Source organism: Trichoderma virens (genome assembly GCF_000170995.1).
Source record: "Trichoderma virens Gv29-8 chromosome Unknown TRIVIscaffold_79, whole genome shotgun sequence".
In the NCBI taxonomy this organism is placed as follows: domain Eukaryota; kingdom Fungi; phylum Ascomycota; class Sordariomycetes; order Hypocreales; family Hypocreaceae; genus Trichoderma; species Trichoderma virens.
In genome coordinates this window covers 452,146-474,476 of record NW_014013670.1, presented here as the reverse complement: position 1 = coordinate 474,476, position 22,331 = coordinate 452,146, and the positions used below count along the sequence as shown (strand labels likewise).

Genomic DNA, 22,331 nt, shown 5'->3' with positions numbered 1-22,331 from the left:
CATTGACCAGTTTAGAGTGCAATCATGAAGCGGAAGCTCAACGAAAACGACGTGCCCACATCGGCTGAGCCCGAGGCCGACCAACAGATGGCCAACGCTGAGACGACAACAGCAGCGACGACGACGACGACACCCGAGGAGGAGGCGACGTTTGCAGACCTCGGGCTCGATGCCAGGCTGGTTCAGGCCGTTGCGCAGCAGAAGTTCTTGAAGCCCACGCTGGTCCAGCGAAAGGCCATTCCGTTGGCGCTGGACGGCAAGGATGTGCTGTGTAAGGCGAAGACGGGGTCTGGCAAGACGGCGGCGTACGTGCTGCCTGTTCTGGCCGGTATTCTGAAGAAGAAGAGTGTATGTGGGACATTGATTTGTTTCTTATGGGGATTGAGGCTAATTTGCTCGGCGGCGTTGTTTAGGTGGATTCTACCGCGGCCACGATGGCCCTGATATTGGTTCCTACTCGAGAGCTTGCCGACCAGGTCTTCAAGTCCATTGAACTGTTTTCCGCCTTTTGCGCAAAGGATGTCCGCGCTGTCAAGCTGACGGACAAACTCACCGACGCTGTGCAGCGGTCTCTGCTGTCGACATGCCCGGATATCGTCATCTCCACGCCTGCGCGAGCATGGCACAATGTCAATGGCAATTCATCGGCCTTGTCTCTGGACAAGCTGTCGTACCTGGTTCTGGACGAGGCGGATCTGCTCCTGTCTTACGGATATAGCGAGGACCTCGAGAGTCTGTCGTGGTCCATTCCAAAGGGCATCCAGACCATCATGATGAGCGCCACGCTGACGACCGAGGTGGACTCTCTGAAGAAGATTTTCTACCGCGATCAGCAGCCCACGCTGTTGGATCTAGAGGAGCCGGATGCTGAGGGTGAGGGTGTTACGCAGCTGGTGACCAAGTGGGTTTCTCTGATTTTGCTTCCTTTTTTCGATGATTTGATGCTAACAAGGGGTGCAGGTGTGGTGAGGATGAAAAGTTCCTTTTAATCTACGTCATCTTTAAGTTGCAGCTGGTAAAGGGCAAGTGCATCATTTTCGTTGCCGACATTGACCGATGCTATCGCCTGAAGCTCTATTTCGAGCAGTTTGGCATCCGAAGCTGTATCTTGAACTCGGAGCTGCCTGTGAATTCCAGAATCCACGTGGTTGAAGAGTTCAACCGCAACGTCTACGACATCATCATCGCCTCTGACGAGAAGGAGGTTCTTGGCAACGAAGAGAAGGCTGAGGAGGAGCAGGAGGAAGAGGAAAACGACGGCGAGTCAAAACAAGAGTCTCGACCTAAGAAGAAGCGGAAGGCTGCCAAGGGAGACGTGGAATATGGCGTGTCTCGAGGTATGGACGCCGATAAGCCTTGTTGTGGGAAGTTGAGAACATTCTTTACTGATTTATTTGCTTCTAGGCATTGATTTCAAAAACGTCGCAGCCGTCATCAACTTTGACCTTCCCACATCCGCGTCGTCTTACACGCATAGAATAGGCCGTACGGCACGAGCTGGACGAACGGGTATGGCGCTGTCGTTTGTCGTTCCCAAGGATCTCTACCGGAAACACATTCACACTTCCATTGCGAGCTCGGAGAATGACGAGAAGATTTTGGCGAGAATCACGAAGCAGCAGGCAAAGAAGGGCAAGGAGATCAAGCCGTATAACTTCAACAAGGACCAGGTCGACGCTTTCAGATACCGAATGAACGATGCTCTGCGTGCGGTGACCAAGGTGGCGATCCGAGAGGCACGGACGAGGGAGCTGCGTCAGGAGCTGTTGAAGAGCGAGAAGCTGAAAAGGTTAGTTTTGATGATGGGATCCTCCCGTTTTACGGCATTCACCACGGGACACGATGCTGACTGCTCGGTAGATACTTTGAAGAGAACCCTTCAGAGATGAACCACCTTCGCCACGACGGCGAGTTGAGAACGGCTAGACAACAGGCTCATCTGAAGCACGTGCCGGACTATCTGCTTCCCAAGGAAGGCCGACAAGCGCTGACGGCGGGAGACATTGGGTTTGTGCCGCTCAAGAAGTTTGATAGACGCGCGGGCACCAAGCGGAAGGGCGGGAAGCGGAGCGCAAAGGGCGGCGTGCGCAAGGGCGATCCCTTGAAGACGTTTAAGGCGAGGCGGAAGACGAAATAATAGGGGGGCATGATGAAGTGGTCTCTTTTCTTTCTTTCTGTGTTATCGGGGTTGATATGGAGCGATGCTGAGGGTGGTTTGTGCTGGCATGAAAGAGGATTTTTGTCATAAAAATAATGCATGTACTTTGTTTTACTTGATAACAGCATAATAATGCGCATGGGCTTTTTTTCTCTTTACATTATGTGATGATGCGCATGGGGATGGTGATTTGAGACCCAGCGGTGTCTTAAGCGATGCGGGATAGCGAGGACGGGACACGAGATGGCTTGTCGATCGCGATGATCGGGACATGGGGCAATACGGAGGCTCGGCTTAGTCCAAGTAACGCATATCAGCGAATAAAGGTATTTTGGATTGAACCATGGAGTGAATAGACGGCTAATTTAGTTCCCAGGTAAATCATACTGTGAGAGGAACTGATGCGGAGAACGAGGCGACTTGATGCTGTGTAAGTTGGTCTTTTGTCTCCGGATGTTTTTTGCCGGGCCTGCAGTATGACTTACCTTAGTGTCTCCTGCAAAGCGCGCCCCAAGTCAGTAATTTTTTGCAATCTCGAGCACACGACTTGGCTCAAAAGTCACAAGCTCGGAGCTCGTATTTGGACTTGGGCAGCAAGTATACGAGTGTACTATACTTGACTGGGGGGGAAGAGGAGAAACCAGTCCGGGATGGCTTTTTTAGGTAACAAGTTTTTTTTTTTGGCTTGTATCTTTGCTGGAAGTGATTTAGCTGGGGGTGGATGAGATCCACTCGCACCTCGTGTCTGGAGCCCCATGTTGATTTTCTTTTTTAGGGGATCGGGATCGGGGGGATTTGAGAGAAGTTGGTTTTTTTTTAGGTGAGGGGATTGAGTTGGGTTGAGTTGGGTTGGGTTGAATTGAGTTGTTGTGTGAAGGAAGAGAAGACTGCTGGTTATTACTAGGTAGGTACTATAGTATTGGGGAGATGATGGCTTCCATTGTACCTACATCTACACACACAGTACATGTACTTGACTTTTCTCTCTGTGGCTGTACTAAATGGCTGGAGCGGGATTCGCCTATGCCATGCGTGCTGATTGTTCCGTTCCCCTGATGAGTGGCGTGGTGGCGTATGGGGGTGGTTGAGCGGCTGAAAGCAAGAGCAGAGCAGAGCAGAGCTGTCGAGGGGAGACGAAGAGTTAAGAGAGAGAGATATGATGAGAGACAGCAAGACATGATCAAGTCAATGGGATAGAAGCACTCTCAGTCTATCAATCAATGCCAATGAGGGTATTACACTGTACTGTAGCCACCACTACAGGCGATAATGGACCCCAAGGGCTGCTATTCATAGCGCTGGGGTGACCTGCCTGTTAAGGGACGCCTGCCCTGGCCCAAGCTCTGTCCTGCTCTTTCACTAGGGGCTTCAGGTGCTAGACTCTAATACTCTAGTGGAGGCCCTTCCATCATACTAATATCCAGCTCGCCCAGCTCCGCCCATGGCCAGACGGCATTCCTTTCCTCCTTTGCCGCTCCAAAACGACAACAAACAACGACTCTCGCTTCCGTGTTTCTCGTTTTTGCGTCCCCCGAGCAGTGCGCCACTCGTTCATCGCACGCTTCAAAGGAATTCGCAAATTTCGGTGTGATTTTTCTTTTTCTTTCGTTCGCCTGTTTTCCGCCGACCTTGAGAATTAAACCAAAAAAATCCGGACCGTTGCGCGCGCGCGTAGAACCTCCAATCGCTCGAATTTTTCGAAATTGCCCCCCCGTTACACGACGCCGTGCCTTTGAATAATCCCGATATCGCTCTCGCTTTTTAAACGATCCGTTTCATTTTCGGGGCTTTTTTTTAAACGCTCGTATTCGAAGATAGTAAAAGATGTTGCGTTCCGTTGCGGTTGCTGCGCTTTTTGGCGCCGGGTCGGTTCTTGCGGCCGGGGCGACTTGCTCCCTTACCAACAAGTGCCCTGAAGAGGCGCCCTGCTGCTCTCGTATGTGGAATTGCGAATTCACATCCCGTCCTACATGATGTCTCTTGTCGTGGATTTCAACTGACGGAATGGCTCTTTTCTAGAGTATGGCCAGTGTGGTGTTGGCGCCTACTGCCTCGGCGGCTGCGATCCCCGAATGTCCTTTTCGCTCGACTCGTGCACGCCCGCGCCTGTGTGCAAGTCCAAGACGATGACGTTTGACAAAGACCTCAGCTCCATCGCTGACATTAGCGATTATCTCGGTGATCCGTCCACGGCCGACTGGATGGCCCAGGGCGAGCCGGCCTACTACAACGGCAACGTGCTGCTGACCATGCCCAAGAACAGCGTCGGAACTGTGCTGGCGACGACCGAGTACATGTGGTATGGCAATGTCAAGGCCAAGTTCAAGACGAGCCGTGGCAGGGGTGTGGTGACTGCTTTTATCCTGCTGTCCGATGTCAAGGACGAGATCGACTACGAGTTTGTCGGCGTTGACCTGGCTACTGCGCAGACCAACTGGTACTTCCAGGGCATCCCCGACTGTGAGTCTTGCGCTCCGGGGACAGTGTATCGTGATTGCAATTGGACCAATGCTGACGATGTGACTGACAGACAACAACTCCGGTAACATCACCAAACTCTCCGACACCTTCGACAACTACCACACCTACGAGATCAACTGGACCCCCGACCAGATTCAGTGGCTCGTCGACGGCCAGGTCGGCCGCACCGTCAACCGCAAGGATCACTGGAATGCCACCTCCAACCAGTGGTCATTCCCTCAGACTCCCTCCCGTGTCCAAATCTCCATCTGGCCCGGTGGTCTTGCCAGCAACGCCCAGGGAACCATTGACTGGGCCGGTGGTGAGATTGACTGGAACGCTGAAGATATCACAAAGACGGGCTACTTTTACGCCACCTTTGAGTCCGTCACCGTCTCGTGCTACAAGGCCACTGGTGAGCTCGGCAGCAACTCAGGCGTCAGCTACACCTACGACAACATCCGCGGCACCAACGACACCGTCGTCAACGGCAACAAGCGCACCAACTTGGCCACACTGCAGGGCACCGGCCTCGACATGGATGCTGGCAAGCAGGACGATTCGTCGTCGTCGTCGGCAGCACCATCGGGAACCGCCACCAAGTCTTCCGATAAGCCCAAGAACACCCAGAACTCTATCCCCGGTGGAGGAAGCAACGGCTCTTCCGGCACCGTCCCCGGCGGCGACTCTGGCAACAGCGGAAACTCTGGATCCAGCGGCGGTAGCAGTGGTGGCAGCAGCGGAGGCAGCAGCGGAGGCTCTGGCGGAAGCTCCGGCGGCAGTGCCCCTGCTGATACCTCTGGCTGCTCGACATCCAGCTTCAACCAGGACTGCAGCAGCGGCAACAGCGACGCCAGCGGCAGCAAGAGCGGCAACAAGAACGCCGGATCAAAGACTGGTGTCAGTGCCCTGGCAATGGGCCTGGCCGGTGCTGCTCTGTGTTTGATTTGAGTTGGATACCTGTCTGATGACTTGACCTTTTTTATTTTTGGATAATTTTTGTGGATTTTTTTGCAGGCTTCATATTTTCTCACCATCTTCGATGCCTCATACTTTTGGTGTTTTGAATGTGTTTATGCATAGTCGAGAATAGTGCCTCTTTGGAATGGTTGAACAAATGTGCGAATGATAATGAATGAAGGGGGCCGGAGGACTTAATCTAGGATGTATTTAGGAGATTGAAGTTGTATTTAGGGGGGCAGATTTGACTGATTACTGTCTCATGCTTGTGCTTGCTCATTGGTTTGGCAGTGCGGGATGCGTAATATCGAGTTGAATGTGGCTGAATGTGACTATTCTGCTTGGCTTTGTATTTTGTATACGCTGTAAGAAACAGTGATCCCTCTTGTACAAGTATATTTCACAGTGGAGTGCTTGAGTCTTGACAGTGTGGTTGATCTGGCGATGACTCAAGTGGCGTCAAGATCGCACGTTACATGAGATTCAGCGCGGCAGAGATAGAAATACACGATACGAGTATATGCAGTGCTCATGCTACGTTGTTTCGCCTCTGTTAGACGCAATATAAACGCCGTGTTCGTGACCCCCACGCAGATCTATTTAATCAATCTTGCATCGAAAGCCTCCCCGCTGTTGAACTATATACCCTTGAAGAAGCTGTGAAGTTGAAGTTTTATCTCAGAATGCAGATTCAACGGGTAGAGATTGCTCTTCTATGCTCATGCTTGCCAATTAGTTGGGATTGTGTATGCTATATAAGTTCAAATTTAAAAAAATGAATGAGGCTACCGACTAGAGTTTTTTTTCTTTTATGGAGATAATAACTGTTTATATAAAAGACAGATATATTTGTATTCTTTCATCTTCAACTTCTCTATTGCAATCATGAGTATTACTACCTATTGAACGGTTCTTATTTAGGAAGTGCTATTTACTGGAACATACAGGTAGGTTCGAAAGACTAAATATTGCTATGTACGGGGCACTGCACATGTCCCCTATAAAAATAGCACTCACTAATACTGCAGCGAAAATCCAGTGCGGAGACTACAAATTGTCTCCAGAATTCAACTGACGTCACATCCCATTTGTAAAAGAACTTGGTTCTCTCTTCCAAAGCAATCTATGTTTTACATCCGCTGGAGTTGTCACACACCCACACCCGCCAACACTGCGATTGATATGGATGGTCGCTAATAGCCAAGATGGATAGCGGGAGCCTACCGACTCTCAGCTACCGCTCTAGCGATGGCAACGAAGATGGATCTAAGGAATCGAACAAGACCGCTGTACGGCACACCAGAGGCGCGAAAAGGATCCTGAAAGAGTGGTTCAGCTCACACTCGGAATATCCATATCCGTCAGAGGGCGAAAAGGCAATGCTGAGGCAGCAGACTGGCCTCAGCCGGCGCCAGATTACGTACTGGTTCACAAATGCGCGTCGCCGAGGTGTGCGGGATCAAGCAGATCTTCCGTGTGCGAGGTCTGCGCCGGCTGTCGCTATTCCTGACGCTGCAAAAGAATTGGGGAATATGGATCCTCTGAGTCGCTGGCGACACACTCCGCCTGATGAGGACGGCACATCTCTGGATGCCATCATACAGGCGATCGAGAGCGGCGCCCACGCAAACTTGGATCCAGAGTCCGGCCTCGCTGCCACTGCTCCGCCAACAGCGCCGGCCAGTTCGTTTGGATCGTCAGGATCGTGTCCGTCCAGCCATTCTGGCGCGCGTTCATACAGCTCTGGATCTGCGGTAAGCACTGCCAGCCGCCGCCGGCGAGGGCGGCGTCGGCAGAAGCTGCAGCTACGCCAGTCGGAGCCGGAGGACGCTGCAAGCCGAATTTACCAGTGTACCTTTTGCACCGACTCGTTCAAGTCCAAGTATGACTGGACAAGGCATGAGGGCACTTTGCACCTCGCGTTGGATAAGTGGACATGCCTCCCGTTCGGCCCACGACACTTGGACGATACGGCCAAGGCAAGATGCGCCTTCTGCGACATCGAGGATCCGTCTGACGTGCACCTCCAATCTCACGAGCCCGGCAAATGTATGGTCAAGCCACTTGATGCTAGAGTGTTCTACCGCAAAGATCACTTGAGACAGCATGTCCGTACCGCACATGGCGTCACTGAGATGCCGCGGTCCATGGATGGCTGGCGATCCAAGATCGTAAAGGTCAATTCGCGCTGCGGCTTTTGCGGATCTACCTTTACTACGTGGCCCGAACGTAACGATCATTTGGCCGACCATTTCCAGTCTGGTGCTCTCATGAAGGATTGGAAAGGCTGTCGTGGTCTGGATCCTGCCATCGCACTCATGGTCGAGAACGCTATGCCTCCATATCTAATTGGCATTGAGTCCAACAATCCAGAGCCTTTCAGCGCCACGACATCAAGGAATCCGTATGGGTCTCGCCCCGACTACCCAGTGGCGCCGACGCACTTTGAGACTCTAATTGCCCAACTGGGCGACTACGTCCGGCGCGTGTTGCAAACCAACGTCGTGCTATCTGATGATGTGCTGCGAAGACAAGCTCGCCTTATCATGTTCGGCGACGATGACCCTTGGAATCAAACTCCTGCCGATAACTCCGAGTGGTTGGGCATGTTCAAGAAAGGATATGGCTTGGTAGCATCTCCGGGCAACCTCCCAACTGAGCCGGGAGCAGATCCAGGCATGGCTTGTCAGAGCCCCGAACTTGCTCTCCTTCCGGGCGTGGACTGGTCAGGCCCTTTTACAATGGCGAATATGCAGCAGGCAGCCGCTCTAGATTTTGGCCTGGTCCCTTTCCAGCCGTACAAAGAGCCAGCTCTTCCTGACCAAAGTGTCAGTGAGGCGCTCTGCCCCGGCCCCGCCGTTCCCTGGGCCTGGCAAACTCCCGAATGCCTTGCAGAGTTTAGGCAGATGTGCCAGTCTCAGACACAAGTGCTGGCGCAGGATGAGGGTCCTCACGCCGCCGATGCGAACTTGTGCAGTCTCACTTGTCTACTTGACAGCGCTGGGCTCTGTCTACAAAACGACAAACTAGAAAGCATGGTCCTCGAGCGGCGAGAGGTATCAGACCGAATCCCTATATGCGCCGAAGCTCAGAACGGTTTCAACTCTTTGGGACAAGCAGATGTCTATTCTGGAGAACACATCATGCCGTTCCCGACAAGCTGGGAATGGGGACCTAGGGACTTAATGGGGTGATGTAATAGGTGATGATATAACGGCTCGGTTATCGGGGCATCAGCATATCCCAAAAGCAATGGCACTCTCTACATTCATGGCCCTGTGTAAGCTTTGTTCATATCTTGCTGGTCCGAATTAGCCTGGAACTTCTCGACTACTTTGCCTGCCACAGTCCCCGAAAAGCAAGGGTGATTCATTGGATTCCTAATATTCTTCACCTGATCCTAGCCAGATTGATTCGTCGAATGCCTCGGATCTCTCTATAATACCAATTCTCGCGGTATGTGCAGGTGACGGTATGGATACATGGATCTTTGAGCGGATCCCCACTCCTGCGGGTGTGAGGTTTAGTGCGCCTTTAAATGTGTCAAACTTCGCACCTTTATGAGTGTCACTCAACTAGCGGAAAGACTTGTATGGACCCAGCGCCCTCGGGCGTGTCATCTCTATCGAAATTTCTAGTTCCCGATTTTGCCTCTACCTGGTAAGTCGCCCTTTTCTACTCCATACCGAGCTTCTAGAACTTACAGGTATCCTATGGGGGGTTGGCGTGTCGGTGTTCATTACGTAGCATGTGCGTGTTAGTGCTCTTCCCGCTCTACTACATATATATATTCTTACTGTATACTTTGAGTTGCGTGAGCAAGCACATTTTCTCGTACTTTGTAATAAAACTACCAGGCGGCCATCTTTTTCTTTTCTATTTAGCATTTTCAGCAGACCCAGCTCAGCGCACTATTCATCCATTTGCTCTCCTACTTGACCTACAAATACTCCTTGACCCAAGAAAACCCATACCATTTGCATGCAAACGCAAAGTTTTACGGCCAGGAACTTTAACCATGCAGACTCCAAACGCAGATGGTCCAAGCCGCCTCGTGGCGCACTTCAGCAATAGGTGTGTCCCCCAACCATGCCGTCTCTTATACATGAAATGTCCAACGATGTTGACACCAAAAATCTCCAAATCCGTAGGAATCGAGAGAGCCAGGCCGATGGGTGGACATTACTATGGGAATCCGACCAAAGCGACCTCTGGGACCGTGGCAAACCCTCGCCGGCTCTCATCGACTTCGTCGAGTCTCAGCACCAGGTTCTGCCAAGGCCAGCCCATGGGCGGCCGCTGAGAGCCCTTGTTCCAGTACGTCAGCTCCATGAAACATGTTTTGCGCTTCTCCTCGAGCCACTCGGCTTATCCAATACTCCAGGGCTGCGGTAGAGGTTACGATGTCGTTATGTTGGCCCTCCATGGCTATGAGGCCTATGGACTCGAGGTTTCTGCAAAGGCAGTCGATCAGGCTGAGGCGTACGCCGCCTCCGAGCTGGCTGAGCCATCAGATTACAACTTCCACGATGCCAAAGCGCTATCTAGTGCTTCTCTGGGAAGCGTTACGTTTGTCCGTGGCGATTTCTTCCAGCGCAACTGGGAGGCCGAGTGCGCCGGTGACGGGGTCGTCGGGTTTGACTTGATTTATGATTACACGGTAAATACCCTTCCACATCTACCAAAGGCCATTTTCTGATTCGTTGTGGACCTGTGGCTTAGTTTCTCTGCGCGCTGCTACCGGAAATGAGACAACACTGGGGCCGGCGGATGAGAGAGCTCCTCAACCCGTCTGGCATGCTCGTTTGTCTGGAGTTCCCATTGTATAAAGCACTGGATGCACCTGGCCCGCCCTGGGGACTCCAAGGTGTATACTGGGATATTCTCGCAGAAAACGGCAGTGGTATTATCAGTGGGGCGATAAACGCAACACAGAAGCACGAGAACAAAGGATACTTCATCAGAACTGCCTACATCAAGCCCCCTCGATCGTACGAGCAAGGTCGAGGAACCGATATGTTGAGTATTTGGGCATTGAAATGATGGTAGTTGTAAGATATCACAAAGAGTATTTTGGTCTGATAGATTCATAAAGCATGAGCATGTTCAATTGCTCATGACATTTCATCCAATACTAATGAGACTTCACCACCTTTTCCTTGAACCAACACGTAACAATCGAATCATCTTGCATGGACTAGGCATCAAGTGCAGCACCCTAAAGCCAGGTTTCCTTCAAAAAGGAAACGAGTATGTGGAGAGAGAGAGGGCACGGCACCGAGGTCAGAGACGGCGCACATGCAGTGTCTGAGACTAGGTACACGAAGTATACCATTTCTATGCTCTAAAACTATTTCTGACGCTTTCGAGCTCATGTACACCCTGAAACTGAATTCAGCGACCCTTGAATTGCCATGAGCCGAAGCAGCAGAGCTTGAGACTCCGATGAGGAGGAAGTCCCCAAGTTGGTTCCCCACATCTTGGTTTTGTAGTTCTTAGCCTGATAATGCTACATAAGATGGGAACGACTTCAAGAAGTCTCTCCGAAGCATGGCACATGGCCGCACCATCTTATCAATTCATATTAAAGGGCACTCCCACGCTTGACTTTCAAAGATCGCCACTCAACTCCCAACGCCCCTATGAGAGTTGCTCCCGCAAGAGCGACAGGCAGATAGAAAGTCTTTATTAGTGCCTCATTGTACCCAACCAAATCCATCTTGTAGTCGCCATCCCGGTTCTCTGGTAGCACCAAAGCATGATCCGCAGGAGGAGCCGCACCTTGGCCAGGCAGAAGAGACGCCAATCTGCTGGCGAAGATGGTCTGCGCAGCAGCTACGAAGATGGCCGGTCCCAAAGCCTGCGCGAACTGGATAATGGCAATGCCAATTTGTGAATCGTTGTCGGATAGGATAGCCTGTGCGGCGACCTGGGGACCTTGGAAGCCAACGCCCGTTCCAAAGCCGAGGAGCGCTTGGTAAACCACCAGCCTCCACATCTCGGTGTTGATAGCCAGCGTGGCCAGGAGACCAGTTGCTATTGGGGTGAGAAGACCATTCAGGATCATGAATTGGTTGCAATAGCCAAAGAAGGATGTGAGAAAGCCAGCCAGGGGAAGAGAAAGGATGAGACCGGCCCCTATCGGAAGAGTCATGAAGCCGGATGTGGTCGCCTCCAGCCCCCTTACGATTTGGAGGTAGATGGGTATCTGGTATCAGTTAGTCGACCGGCGGATTGTTCAAGGAGAGATAGAAATACGTAGTACTCAATCACGGATAAAGCGCCGTTGTTGCAGCAGGCGAATAGAAACCCAAAGAGCATGCTGCGCCGGCGGATTATCCGTGGCGGCAGTGTTCCTCGATCGCCCAGGTGGTATTGAAGAGCTGCAAAAGCGAAGAGCAGGGCGATGGAAACCCCCAGCGGAACGAGCACGCGCCAGTCCGACCACGGATACTTGTTGCCGCCCATTTGCACGGCGAGTACCAGCGTTGTGAAGCCTGCGACGAACAAGGCCGTTCCAGCGAGGTCAAGGTGCCGTAGTAACCTTCTCCAATCAATGTTGCCAGTGTCTGACTTCTTTTCTGTCGGCTTAAAGCAGAAGGCGATCATGGCAAAGACAGCGCCGATCAGGGGCAGTTCTATAAAGAAACACCATTGCCAGCCCAGACGGTCTATCAGAAGGCCTCCGATGACTGGGGCTATGAGGGATGCCACAGCCTCGGCAGCACCGCCGATGCTAGCATATTTTGGCCGGCTGCCCAATGGCGCTGCTTGGATGATGATGCTACACAACGTATCCAGGAGTCAGTCAGCGCTGGGACACCACTCGGATCAAAGAGAGTCACACGCAAAGGCACCTGAAGTCACCCCGGCGGTGGCAAGACCTGTGACACCCCTCGCAAGAATGAATATATACGATTTGGTTGCAAGAGCACTCAGCAGGCTTCCCGCTGAGAAGACGGCCAAGCTCGTGAGAACCAGCGGCTTGGGTCCAAGGAGGGCATACAGCTTTCCGAACAACAACTGAAATGAGCCGGACGCGAGTCGACTATCACATACGCGGGCAGTGAACTGAACTTAGCTAGGGACACGCATCTGGCTAAGCAATATTGAACCTACTATGTGGACAGATACCAACCGACATCTTCCAATGTGCCAAAGTAAAGGGTCAGGGTTGGAACGACTACCGCCGGAAATGCGCTATCCTAAGCCAATTATTCAGTTTCGTAATGGACAACCTTGCTGGACATGGCGAAAAGAAAAGAAGGGGAGTGTTGATATTGATATTGATATTGAGTAAGGTAGGATATATAGTACAACCTAGGGTGGATATGCTACGGGCACATGGCTAGCTCTAAACAAGAGAAAGCGAAGTGAGGGTGAAAGAGCTACTCTTTCAAAAGGATGTCTCTTGGACTTTTATTCTCGCTTACCAGACCAATTAGGACAAAAATGAAACATACGGCGAGTATAGTAATGAAGAATTGGGCGCGGTGGTAAGGCTGGATGACGGACTCGGAGCTGACTTCATGTCGCGATTTCTCGGCGTCAGCTTGTATCGTCATGTTCATTACTCGTTTTCATTTAGTAGCTGCAACAGAGCACATGTAGTAGGCCACCTATGTACGGTATATATATTATTTGTTTCATTTCTCTCTATATAAAGAGGTATCAATGGAATCCGCAGAGCTTAGGTCCCAGTATCCATGGGCCGTGAGCTAACCAGATCCGCAGCTGTGGTACCATCACCAAGTGGAATGGAGAATCAATGGGGCAGGCATTAATTTCAATGACACCGGCCCCGCCCATTTTAGGGCGTTCAGTGACACCACACAGCTGCGCCCCGCCGGTTCTAGGGCGCTCATGACACTAGCCTGCGTGTAAGTGGTTCAAGATGTGTAGATGTAGATTGTTCTCTTCAGCTCAGTAACCTTGAAGCCGTCGAGAATCAAGCATCAATGCCACTGCTTCAAGATAGTTCTTATTACTCCGGGGGGCCCCCAACCAACTAGGATCTCTAAGCCCGGTCTTTGCTTCTTTATCGTGCTACCTGCAAAACCACCCCAGGACGTGTTTGTTCATCATCAGTACACGTGAAGTATATGACCGAGTTGGCGCTTGAACAGATCAACCATGTCGGCAAAGATTACTACCAAGTTCGGCGAAGCGGTGCCTCCTGTGTTTCGTCATTCAGTGACCGTCCACATGGGCGGGTGGGAGACAGTCGAGAGGTACGGCGACGATTCTTCCTCTGTCATTCCTCAGTTCAAAAATGCCTACCCGCGCATGAAGCCGCACCGGGATATCGTCAATGTAAACTCGCTTGTAACTATTGGAACTCTCTTTCAAGAGCCTCGCTAACCATATTCCATCCAGCTTGCCGCAGCAGTGCTAGAGCATGTTGGGGCTCCCGGCATAGAGTGCTTTCTATTCTCGTCGCTGCAGTCCGCTAGGGAATGTGTTGCGTACTCCATCTCCAGCAGGCGAGTCGACAGTAATGGCAAAAGTCCTGTCTCGCCTGAACAGATAGAGATCCGAGCATTTCACGCCAAGGACCTCTTCTATGCCGTCATCTTCCCCCTGGATCAACGCTCCACCGTGGCCGGTTTCTGGAGCATTCCCGGTGCCGGTGTGTCTTCCCGATTCGCAGAGGCAAATCTCAAGCAATTAGGGCAGCTCAAAGAGGTACCCGTTACCGAAGATGAATATTCTAGACCAAGATTTGATAGTCCGATCCACCAGGTACTGAGAGAGAGGATCCTTTCGTATCTTGAAAGAGCGCCTTTGCACCCTGACCAAGGGCCGCGACCTTCGGCCACGGATATCTACTTCTATCCGACTGGCATGGCTTCTATTTACAAACCTCACTCCTACATGCTCAAACACTCCCAAGGCACCACCGTCCTCTTTGGAATGGCATTCATGAACACCTTGACAGCATTCGAGGACTTTGGTCCGGGATGCAAATTCTTTGGCAATGGCTCCGACGAGGATCTTTCCGACCTCGAGGCGTTTCTGGAAGAAGAACGCCGTCAAGGTCGAAAGGTCCAGGCTATGTGGACCGAGTTTCCGGCAAACCCCCTTCTCGTGGCGCCCAATATCGAAAGACTCAGGGCATTGGCGGACGAGTATGACGTGGTTCTGGGCCTTGACGATACCATCGGCAGCTGGGCAAATATCGAAGTTACGGGCCTGGCGGATATTCTCGTCACTTCCGTCACCAAATCCTTCAATGGTTATGCAGACGTCATCGCAGGCAGCGCCATCCTCAACCCTGCGTCCCCACAGTACCCCAGGCTAAAGTCCCTGTTCGATGAGCATTATGTCCCTGAGCTCTACGTCGAAGACGCCGTGGCTATCGAGAGAAACAGCCGTGACTACCTCTCTCGCACGGCTCGACTGAACGCAAATGCCAGCGCTCTCGCTGAATACCTCCAGTCCTGCGCAGAAGACCCCAACAGCCCCGTTCGCCAGGTTCATTACCCGTCCGTCAACTCTTCAGGTGTGTACTACAAGCGCTTCATGCGTCCCGCGACAGACGACTTTGCTCCGGGGTACGGCTGCCTTTTCAGCGTCGAGCTGGACAACATGCCCACCACTATGGCCTTCTATGACAACCTGAACGTGCATAAGAGCGTCCATTTGGGGGCACCTTCAACACTCGCATTTGCATACACCATGTGCACCTACAAGAAGGATTTGCCCTGGGCTGCAAAGTACGGTTTGAAGCCAACACAAATTAGAGTCTCTGCCGGCCTTGAAGATACGGAGGTTCTTTTACAAGACTTTAAGATCGCAGTCGAAGCAGCAACAAAGTGCAAGAATAAGGCATCGGAATTGATTTGATTGCGGCATGTGATATGGAGCGGAATGGCTTCCGCTGACGTGCCGCCGGATCTGCTATTGGTAGCTATGACGCCTGCGTGGGGGTTAGCAAAATGGCCAGAGTCTCAAGGCTGTGCTTGTCGTGAGTAACGTTGGATTTCATTTCTTAGAGTCCGGCAAAGTCTGCCGAGGCCGGCGTCGACTTAGATTCTGCCCCTCTAATATACGCTCCTAACACTCAATCAAAACTGTACTAAAGCTCCCTGCCGTCCACATGCAGCTATATGCATGTGTCCCCGAAGAAGCTATAGCAGAGCTCTAACCGATAGCAATTTCTGTTTCTCTTTTTTTCCCCTATGAGAATGTGAATTTAATTTTTTTTGGGTCTCTATCTGTGTTATCCTGTTGGAAATAGTGGCATTTGACGGGATCGCCAGTCAATGTCTTAAAGTCTGACCTCATTCTGATTGTACAAGCTTGTCATCTGCCCCCCACCTATTTCAACAGCCTCACGTTGGAGCCAACATTCGTCTTTGACTCTTCTGAGCGCTACACAGCTATACACATATACTACAGATAGCAATCCCCATATAAACTCCCGTAATCATGTCTCGTCGTCTACTTATTGCCCGGCCCGGCCACATCTACCTGGCAACTTACACCTCCGCCTCAGCCACCATCTCTATTGACCTCGACGAGCCGTTTCCCGGCAATCCCTCTTGGTTCGCTGTTTCTCCGACGGATCCTCATTTATTGTACACGTTTGATGAGAATGGCTCGACGACTTATGCTTTTCGACTGGATCTTACGTCAAACACATTGACCAAAGTCGCTCAATCGGAAGATGGCAGCGAGGGAGTCTGTCATCTCGCTTTTAACAAGCTAGGATCAATCATGCTTGGTGCTTCCTATGCTGAAGGCACAATCGATATATGGAATACTGAGTCTTCGAATCCTGAGCTCATCACGACGATCCAGTCCAAGGACCCCGTAATCGACGCCGGTAGAGTCGCGCGCGCTCACCAGGCCGTCCTCGATCCCACAGGCCGCTTCTTCGTCGTCAACGATCTCGGCACAGATGCACTGCTCGTGCTCGACGCATTGCGGCCAGATGTTCCGGTTGTGAGGCGGGTCTGCGTGCCGTCTGGCTCGGGGCCGAGACACGGCGTGTTTTATCCCGCGGGAGATGCGCCGGCGACGCATTACTTTTTGCTCTGCGAGACGAGTAACCGGGTTGAGGTGTTTAAGCTAAAGTACACGGAAGTGGATGTCGAGTTTGTTGCTGCGGGGAGCTATTCTACGTTTTTGGATGAGGAGATGGGTGCGTTTGCTGCGGCGGGGGAGATTGTGCTTTCGGCGGATAGTAAACATGTTTACACTTCGAATCGGTTGATGACGAGTCCGACGGAGACGATTGCTCACTTCCGGATCAAGCCTGAGGGCGAAGATGCGGAGTTAGAGTTGGAATTGGTGGCGGAGACGTCGACGCAGGGGAAACATCCTCGGATGTTTAGTCTGAGCAGGAATGGGAACGAATTGTTTGTTGGGAATCAAGAGGGAGAATGGGCTGTTGTAGTGTTGAGGAGGAAAGAAGATGGAACGCTGGAAGAGAAACCTGTTGCAGGGGTTCTGATGGAGGATATCGTGAAAGGAGAAGGAGACCAGAGAGGACCAATGTTTGTGCTGGAGGTTGTGTAGTGGGTTAAGAAAGGGATCGATGTATATTCATCTATATATGAACGCTACATGTTTGTCTAGGTATGGCAGTCTATACGATATTATGCTAAGGTAGTGCAAACTTCTTCCACCTCCTGAATCAAGCTTCTCTCTTCAACGTCTCTAGATTAACAACAGACCCATGGCTGCGAACACCATACTGATCGCGAGGCTGTGAACCCCTGTCTTGCCAGCGCCGTTCTTATCACCGCTCTGTGCGCTCTCCGCATCTGCACCTCCCGTAGCGCTGCTCTTCGCAGTGTTAGCAGCAGTCGTCGAAGCAGCGTCCGAAGAGCGCGCAGCAGAAGGCGATGCCGCTGTGCTTTGTGCTGACGACGGGGGCTGGACGGTGGATGAGGAGGGAGCAGTTGCAGAGGGAGCCGCCTTGGAAGCGGTTTTCGAAGGGGATGACGAGGTTGATGATGAAGAGGGAGAAGAAGGCGATTCGCTTCCGTCGCTGCTGCATGAGCCGGCGAGACCTAGGAGGGATGAGGTGGATGTGATGGATTTGACGTTTGTGCCGCAGTTGACGTATTGGGCGAGGTGGATCATGTTGCCTGTGAGGTCAAACACGGCTGTTGATTCCGTTAGTTTTTGTTTGTAAAGCGATGTCATGTAGTCCATATATATGGACAAGGACAAGAAAGACTTACCATACGCAGACCGCAAAAAGGTATCTCCAAGCAGCGCAAACTGCGTGCTCCCCATCATCCCCAGATAACAATGCGGCGGCAGTGAATTCACCGATCGAATCATCTCGCTGTACGGCACCTTAATCGTAACACCGTCAAAGGCAAAGTCAATGGTTCCCGGCTGGTTTGCAAGATCGCAGTCGACAATGGCAAACCCGCTATCGTCAGTGCCCGTCGACCCAAGTCCATCTGCAATCTCGTTCACCAGCGACTGCGGCAACAGAGTCAGCGTGGAGCCGCTGTCGAGGAACACGGTCATTTTGGTCTGGGCAAAGGTCGTTGATTTTCCATTCGGCGGCGAGAGCGAAATCGAGTTCATGCCGACCCAGTAGCGAGCAACGCCGTCGGGCGAATCGTCCGCCGGAACAATGGGCAGGTTGGCGAGCTTGCCCGTGAACTTGCCCGTGTCGACGCCGCCAAAGATGATGACGCCCTCTTCCTCGGCTTTGCTGCCCAGGGCAAGGCTAAACGCCTTTGTCTTGGTGACGCCCTGGCTGGCCAGCTCGTCGATGAAGTTGGGGTAGAGCGTGTTGAAGCCGTCGCCGGCGCCAATGCCGAGGATGCCCGAGAACTCGTCGACGCTGGAGAGTGCGACGCCGAACTGGACTTGCTTCATTGTGGCGGAGCCGGGGAGCGAGATGCTGTCCTGGACGTACGAGACGTTTGCGCTGCCGATGCCGTAGCGGAGCTGGGCGGCGCTGCCGGTGACAAAGGAGGTGGACGAGGATTTGGGGTCGTAGACGCCGATGGCGCGGCAGAAGCGCTGGTCTCCGGTTTGGACGTTGGAGCAGTCGGGGTTGACCCAGAGCTCAAAGGAGCCGGTATCGATTTGGGCGTAGACGGTCTGAGGGGGAGTTCCAATGTTGACTGTATTACATGTATATATCAGCAACTGTATTGTGAGCAAAGTTGGGGAATGTTTTACTCACGTTGAGCGTAGTACGAGACATCGGAGCGGTTCTCAACCTGGACTTCAACAGCTCGCTTGTCTAAGAAGCTACGGTGGCGGTGGATGATGGGCAATGTGATGGTTCCCGAAGGGACGTCCTCGACCGGCAGCTTGCGCTTGTCGTTGAAGGGGAGGATGTGGAAAGGCTTGTCCTCTTCACCCTCGCTTCTCCTGGCCCGCTGAGGCACCGGGAGAGTGATCCTGCCATCCGCACCGTCGTCGTCCTCGAGAATCTTGCGCTTGCTGGGACCTGGGAATGGCAGGATATGCCAGGGCTTGTCCTCCTCTTCCCGACTCTCGACATCTCGTTTGCTGGGATAAGGAAACGGCAGGATATGCCAGGGCTTGTCTTCCTCCTCGCGGCTCTCTACATCTCGTTTGCTTGGGTATGGAAACGGCAGGATGTGAAACGGCTTGTCCTCCTCGTCGGCTGCGCTGCGTTGTGAAAGGTCGCCTTTTACATCCACTGCTCGAGCCGAAATAACCGGTAGAGTGATTCTGTCGCCGACGTCTTCCGGCTCAAAGGCATGCCTCGGCCGCGCTTGGGCCAGCACGGCTAGAGAAAGGACGAGAAATGACGAGATGCCCATGATGCGTTTATCAATGATAGCTGTTTTATGAGAACTGTATGCGTTTGTGCTCGTATATGTGCGTGCGTATATGTGTAGATGAGTATAAATTATCGTAATCAAATATTAGAGAGTGACAGAACTCGATAATGAAGGTCAAAGTCGCAATCAAAAAACAGCCATCAAGGCCGTCGCGTCAAATAAAATTTGAGAAGCCAGCTCCCGAATGAAAATATACAAGAGAATGATTGAGGATGGGAAGCTTCGCGACAAAGTGCCAACAAAGAAAAGATTTAAAAAGAGGGAGGCATTACTCGGTACATGTACAGATGAAATTGTAGGATACCAAAGAAAAAAACGAAACGGAGAGCCAAGAAAATCGCATCTAGGATGACGAAGCCAGGGTTAGAGGCTTGTCGTGAAATGGAGACGTGGATGAGTTATTATTAGTCCGACTTGCCGACCCAATGTTTATGGGATAGACGCCTCTACAGCTTCAGCTACCAGGATGGGATTGAAACTATTCGATATTAACTGGAGACGGAACCGAAGACTTGGCTGCGTGAGCCAGTGAATTTGGCTGCCATGAGCTAGTCTAGCGCCTTCAAGAGAAGCATTTATGCGGTCAACGGAAACGCGGCTCAAGGATAGCCGTCATGTCGTTTTACGTGCTCTGTTTTCATTTGGCTGGGTTTCTTTTCTGGAGGCGATTAGGAGGCCTGCGGGGTTTGAAGTTTTGCAGGGAGGCTGAAATGGTGAAACGCAAAGCGTCGAGGGTTCGGTTCTGGGGCTCAAACACGGAGACGAGCTGGAAGAACGCGTGGCTGATGGGCGAGTCAAGTGCCGACAAGACCGATTATGGCTGTTGGCCTGAAGAGGTTTCTTGTGGCGGTTACAGATGGCAAGTTTTTTGTTGTTTCTTGGAGTTTAGCTGCAGTTGTGATTGATGTAGTTGAAGCTTGATTGATTGTTTGTCACTGAGTTGAACTGACTCGGGACTCGGCGTGGAGACGGGCCAAGAAAGTCCGGTGCCCCTGGTTCATTCTAACAAGGCTATCCATCTCACCTATTGCAACGACACGTCCTGCCAAGCGTGCCTTGACGGCTGGAAATGAAAGATTGGCAAAGGCGGATGACTAGCCTGTACCTTATCTGCCACAGGGAGGGCCATCTGCCGGGGCATTTCGACTAGGGCGCTTACATGTATGCACTCCGTGTCTGTGTGCCTGTGGGAGAGGCTTCAAGTCTGGCTGCATGTGTGAGAGGGATGATTGTTGCGTCGTCGTGGATGTATCACAAAAAGCTGGTAAGAGATGGGAATGCATACGGAGCACGTCTGATTAGGCGCCCAAACCCCCACAGAATTCAACTTGACATTGCTCTCATGCCCATCCTGTGTTACTCATACTCATCCGTCGCATTGTGCATACATGTATGCGGTGTCACCTCAATTCAGCCGATATCAAGCAAAAAGAGCCCAACTCACTCCCAACCGTTCCATCCATACATGTGCATACATACACACTCGATCACCACTCACTGCTGCCCGACCATTCCCTAGAAACTTCCGCCGATAATTTAGCACACATAGTATGTAGAGCAAAAGAAAAAAAGACACAAAAGCAAAAAAGGCGACATCGCTGCACCCCCTGCTGGAACCTGTCGAATCAGGACTAGAAGAAGGCATGTTGATGCGTTGTCCTGCGTCTAAACCGGCCACCCCGCAGCGTCGTGTCCCACGAGAAACGCAAAAAGCTTCACTGTTTGCCGTTTTAGGGACATGGTACCTTTTTTGGACCCTTTCTATTCCTTCTGTTATTGTACTAGTCGCTTCTTCTCTTGTTAACAGTGTGGCATGCATGGTATGGCGCATGGTGGTTGATGTGTTGGCCATGAGAGAGGTGTTAGTGATGCCGTCTTTTCCCTTGTAGCACATGCAAGAGTCTTGCATCCTTGGTATTTATCACGTCAAAGACTAATTCTCGGCGCAATACGTTGTCCATGTGTTGAGGATGTCTAGCTCAATTGGATATTTCTCTCTAAATGTGCTATCAAATCGCCAATCAGGCGTAAACAAGCATCTATCCCAATCTCCTCTCCTCCCCTCCCCTCTGCATTGTGCATTGTCTTCCCATCAAATCACCGCATCAGTCTATCCTATCGTATGACATTATCCGTCTCTGTCGATACACGAACTGATTGGCTCTCTTCTTGGAAATTACCACTCGTGAGGGACCCTCCTAGCTGCATGCATGCACTTACATGCCGTACCAACTTTTCTCGTCCTCTCACTCGCCCGGCTGGCCCGCAGGAACAACGACGGCCCTTTGCGTGTAGAAGCTGCATATGCATCTGTACGATGGACCAACTCGGCTGGAGTTGTATGATGTGTGTGCCATACTGACCAATCTGCGTGTCTCTTTGCCGTGATGGGGGGAAGGGGTCTAATGACCTATATAATCTGTTATGCAACGCCAATGTGCCGCGGCATATTCTATCCAGACCATTCATTCACCTCTAACGAATTTGTTTACATCTTTTATATATCCATCGGTGTCTGTTACTAAGTCAAAAGACAGCTCGCATGTATATCCCTCTATACCCAGCCAACCTTGAGGCGCTTCAGCGCCATGGACCACCAGGGGGATACACAGAATGGATGCGGCATCACCTTGCCATCGTCTCAACTATGTTTAGATCCACAAATTCTATGAAGAAAAGCTTTTCATCGATAGAGCGGCGCTCAAGCTCCGCCGCTCATACCAATCTCATCATCGGCCTGGTCGTTGGCTTCACCCTAGCAGCTTTCCTCATCGGAGTCGGCATTTTCCTCTGCTGCTACGGAGATTCCATCAAGTTCTCAAACAAGAAACACAGACATAGGCGCCGGTCAACGAGTAGCAAAGGATCCAGGAACTCAAAGACCTCGCGGGAGGCGGAACATGCTGAGGGAGCGCCAGAAGGCGAACGGGGGGCGTGATTGTATCATGTGGCATGGGATA

General features: G+C 51.8%; 8 protein-coding genes across 8 annotated transcripts; 6 read left to right on the top strand and 2 right to left on the bottom strand.

The window, feature by feature from the left end:
- Positions 1 to 24: 24 nt before the first annotated feature.
- Positions 25 to 2,315, top strand: TRIVIDRAFT_90268 (uncharacterized protein; the record flags this gene model as incomplete). The annotated part of the gene is made up of 5 exons (XM_014099303.1): positions 25 to 348; positions 414 to 901; positions 961 to 1,337; positions 1,405 to 1,789; positions 1,861 to 2,315. The coding sequence occupies 5 exons, from the start codon at positions 25 to 27 to the stop codon at positions 2,135 to 2,137; spliced, it is 1,851 nt and encodes a 616-aa protein (XP_013954778.1).
- A 1,314-nt stretch (positions 2,316 to 3,629) lies between these two features.
- On the top strand, positions 3,630 to 5,832 carry TRIVIDRAFT_77608 (glycoside hydrolase family 16 protein; the record flags this gene model as incomplete). Its single annotated transcript, XM_014099357.1, has 3 exons — positions 3,630 to 4,094; positions 4,178 to 4,618; positions 4,689 to 5,832. The coding sequence occupies 3 exons, from the start codon at positions 3,983 to 3,985 to the stop codon at positions 5,567 to 5,569; spliced, it is 1,434 nt and encodes a 477-aa protein (XP_013954832.1).
- A 951-nt stretch (positions 5,833 to 6,783) lies between these two features.
- TRIVIDRAFT_48830 (uncharacterized protein) lies at positions 6,784 to 8,220 on the top strand (the record flags this gene model as incomplete). The annotated part of the gene is made up of 1 exon (XM_014099302.1): positions 6,784 to 8,220. A coding segment is annotated over one exon (1,437 nt), but the record flags the coding sequence as incomplete, so codon positions are not given.
- A 1,376-nt stretch (positions 8,221 to 9,596) lies between these two features.
- On the top strand, positions 9,597 to 10,621 carry TRIVIDRAFT_69106 (uncharacterized protein; the record flags this gene model as incomplete). Its single annotated transcript, XM_014099301.1, has 4 exons — positions 9,597 to 9,652; positions 9,730 to 9,895; positions 9,963 to 10,238; positions 10,301 to 10,621. The coding sequence occupies 4 exons, from the start codon at positions 9,597 to 9,599 to the stop codon at positions 10,619 to 10,621; spliced, it is 819 nt and encodes a 272-aa protein (XP_013954776.1).
- A 541-nt stretch (positions 10,622 to 11,162) lies between these two features.
- Positions 11,163 to 13,143, bottom strand: TRIVIDRAFT_223898 (uncharacterized protein; the record flags this gene model as incomplete). Its single annotated transcript, XM_014099300.1, has 5 exons — positions 11,163 to 11,786; positions 11,837 to 12,362; positions 12,426 to 12,626; positions 12,698 to 12,783; positions 13,042 to 13,143. The coding sequence occupies 5 exons, from the start codon at positions 13,141 to 13,143 to the stop codon at positions 11,163 to 11,165; spliced, it is 1,539 nt and encodes a 512-aa protein (XP_013954775.1).
- Positions 13,144 to 13,711: 568 nt separating this feature from the next.
- On the top strand, positions 13,712 to 15,424 carry TRIVIDRAFT_154512 (uncharacterized protein; the record flags this gene model as incomplete). The annotated part of the gene is made up of 2 exons (XM_014099299.1): positions 13,712 to 13,891; positions 14,024 to 15,424. The coding sequence occupies 2 exons, from the start codon at positions 13,712 to 13,714 to the stop codon at positions 15,422 to 15,424; spliced, it is 1,581 nt and encodes a 526-aa protein (XP_013954774.1).
- Positions 15,425 to 16,009: 585 nt separating this feature from the next.
- On the top strand, positions 16,010 to 17,101 carry TRIVIDRAFT_58850 (uncharacterized protein; the record flags this gene model as incomplete). Its single annotated transcript, XM_014099298.1, has 1 exon — positions 16,010 to 17,101. One exon carries the CDS (start codon positions 16,010 to 16,012, stop codon positions 17,099 to 17,101), a length of 1,092 nt encoding a protein of 363 aa, XP_013954773.1.
- Positions 17,102 to 17,764: 663 nt separating this feature from the next.
- Positions 17,765 to 18,846, bottom strand: TRIVIDRAFT_13820 (uncharacterized protein; the record flags this gene model as incomplete). Its single annotated transcript, XM_014099151.1, has 2 exons — positions 17,765 to 18,678; positions 18,741 to 18,846. Coding segments are annotated over 2 exons (1,020 nt in total), but the record flags the coding sequence as incomplete, so codon positions are not given.
- Between the last annotated feature and the right edge of the window lie 3,485 nt (positions 18,847 to 22,331).